This window comes from Lissotriton vulgaris, chromosome 7 (genome assembly GCF_964263255.1).
Source record: "Lissotriton vulgaris chromosome 7, aLisVul1.2, whole genome shotgun sequence".
Taxonomy (NCBI): Eukaryota; Metazoa; Chordata; class Amphibia; order Caudata; family Salamandridae; genus Lissotriton; species Lissotriton vulgaris.
In genome coordinates this window covers 171,431,172-171,433,597 of record NC_141695.1, presented here as the reverse complement: position 1 = coordinate 171,433,597, position 2,426 = coordinate 171,431,172, and the positions used below count along the sequence as shown (strand labels likewise).

Sequence of the window (2,426 nt, the reverse complement as noted above, 5' to 3'; positions counted from 1 at the left end):
GCAAGCCAACCCCCCTTCTGCATTTTGTAACCATCACAGGTGTGAATTGCTATCCATGTATGTAGTTGTTGGAATATTGTGACCTATGTGTGTCCTCTACCGGACTCAGATCCCAGTGTGTGGATGGCTGCAGTTTGTTCAAAACTCTTGTATTTTTTCCATGTCCCCACACATATGTTTTTGCATCTGGACAAAACGTCTACACCACTGCATATTACGTTATTTACATTTATTTTCAGATCCTGTGCGTGAGTAGTGAGTAGGTGCTGTACAAAAAGGGGGGAATCCAAAGTTCACAGCTGGAGATGTGATGCCTTACAGGTTGAGTCAACAGAGTCCAGGCCACAGTGCTTGGCATCATTGGGCACACTGCAACCAGCAAGTCCATGTGCGTGAGTCAGTAAGTCAATAAGGTGATGCTGTTGCATAACAAGGAAAGATGCCAGACCAGGTGGCCTGGGAGATGTGCATGGCCCTATGCCTCTCATAATCCGTGGATGACCCACCTTCCTTGGGGGACCCTCACGTGCAGGCCTTGACGATGCGTTGGATGCTCTGTCTGACAAATCCTCCTCCTCCTCCCTCCCTGTGCCTGTTGTTGGTCTTTGCCTCGATCTTTCTGGCCTTGTGACACAGGGAGGGTGCTGCATGTTGGCAGCGATCAGACGGAGTGATTGGTTTATTTCCCAATGCAAAGTCATGAGCTTATCCAGTCTTGCCTCCATCCGTCCCTGGTGTTGTTCTTGGCTGGCATGTAGCTGGGCCTGCTGATCTGTCATTTTGTTGAGGGCCTCCACTACCAGGCTGAACTGCCTGGTGTCCCGCCGGTATACATCCATGATGTCTCTGAGTTCTGATACTGGGCCCTGCAGCTGGCTAGTCATTATATTCTGTTGAATCAAGCAAGGGTAGGAAATGGAATGGAAACCAACAGATGAAGAACAGGACCAAGATAGTGATGATTATCCTGAAGGGCCGGCTGGATGTTCTGAGGCATGTTCGTTGCCGGATCTTCACAGCAATCGCTCCATAGCAGATAATGATGATGGTGAAGGGGACTACAAACATGGTTACAAATCGAGTTATGATCATGATCTTGTGACGCATCTCCATGATACTAAAGGCTTTTTCAGAAAAATCCTCAAAAGGAACAGCATAACTCCTGAAGCAAATTGTTGTATTGTACTCCCACTCAGCTACGGTGTCATAAAATGCTGGATATGGAGAGGTGACTATAACTGAGAACACCCATGTGACAAATGCAACCTTGTACGCCAGGTTGGGTTTTCTGTGTCTTCGGGACCAGAATGGATGCAGCACCAAAATGCATCGGTCTATGCTGATCACCACGAGGAAGGAGATGCTTGCCATCATGTTTAGATATAACACCATGTTTTTGATCTTACACAAAAATCCACCAAAGAGCCAATTTGTATACATTGCTTCTGACACAATGTGAAGAGGGAGGAAAATATCAAAGATAAAGTCTGCAAGGGCCAAATTAAGGAACCAGATGACGTTCACAGTCTTGGTCATCTTGAAGGTACAGATACCTATGACCAACCCATTGCCTGACGTTCCCAGAAGGCAGGTTATTGAATAAGACACAATGGAGAACAATTGTATGTAATAAAATAAAGTGTACTCAGAGGCCAGTGTAGCTGTCTCTACAGTTGTTGAGTTTGACCATAGTAGAGGCAACCTTTCAGTGACGTTCTCCATGATCATCTGACGTTGTTTACCTGAAATTAAAAAGGCCAATGAATATTTTTATCAACTATCTGCTCTAAAGCAAACAGAATCAAACAAAAATTACAGGAAACTACAAATTGAATGTAAAGATTTATAAAAAAGGAATAAAAAGATTATATGTTTAACAGTTATCATTTTGATATAGTTAATCATGAATCTTGGAACAGAAAATCATAGCACAAATGAAAAAACTTTAAAGAAGATGCAGGGCCAGCATCATACAGAACATTTGTATATACTTAAAAAGTTGTTTTCCTTTTGTGAATTGGTCTTCAGAATCTACATTAAAAAAAAATATTTTATAGATGTTTTCCAACAAGATACAGTAGTGCACTCACAATTCGTTGATTGTTACAGTTAATTGTACATAACTGAGTTGTGCCTTACCCCAGCGCATATGGGTCAAGAAATAACATTGTTTGGACATTTGCATAGGAACTTAATATAAGTTCCCTTGGTATTTAGCACATGATCATTGGATTGTATCTGAAGCTTCTGTTGTGGGCCCTTCGCAATATGGGGTTGCGGAGTGTGAGATCAGACAGATACTCCGACGCATTCCCTTATACCCAATATGTATGGATTGTCCTCGCCGCCCTTGTGACATTTTCGCTTTGCAGTTCAAGTGTAGGTGACAAGAGCCTACAAACCCTCTATGTGAACCGTCAGTCTCA

At 43.0% G+C, this 2,426-nt stretch overlaps 1 protein-coding gene across 1 annotated transcript; it reads right to left on the bottom strand.

The window, feature by feature from the left end:
• Window positions 1-876: 876 nt before the first annotated feature.
• LOC147701106 (chemerin-like receptor 1) lies at window positions 877-1,728 on the bottom strand. Its single transcript, XM_086929305.1, has one exon. It carries the CDS (start codon window positions 1,726-1,728, stop codon window positions 877-879), a length of 852 nt encoding a protein of 283 aa, XP_086785431.1.
• Between the last annotated feature and the right edge of the window lie 698 nt (window positions 1,729-2,426).

Bases quoted from the DNA above. Each gene is read 5' to 3' on its own strand.
- LOC147701106 (XM_086929305.1), bottom strand. From the start codon at position 1,728: ATGATCATGGAGAACGTCACTGAAAGGTTGCCTCTACTATGGTCAAAC.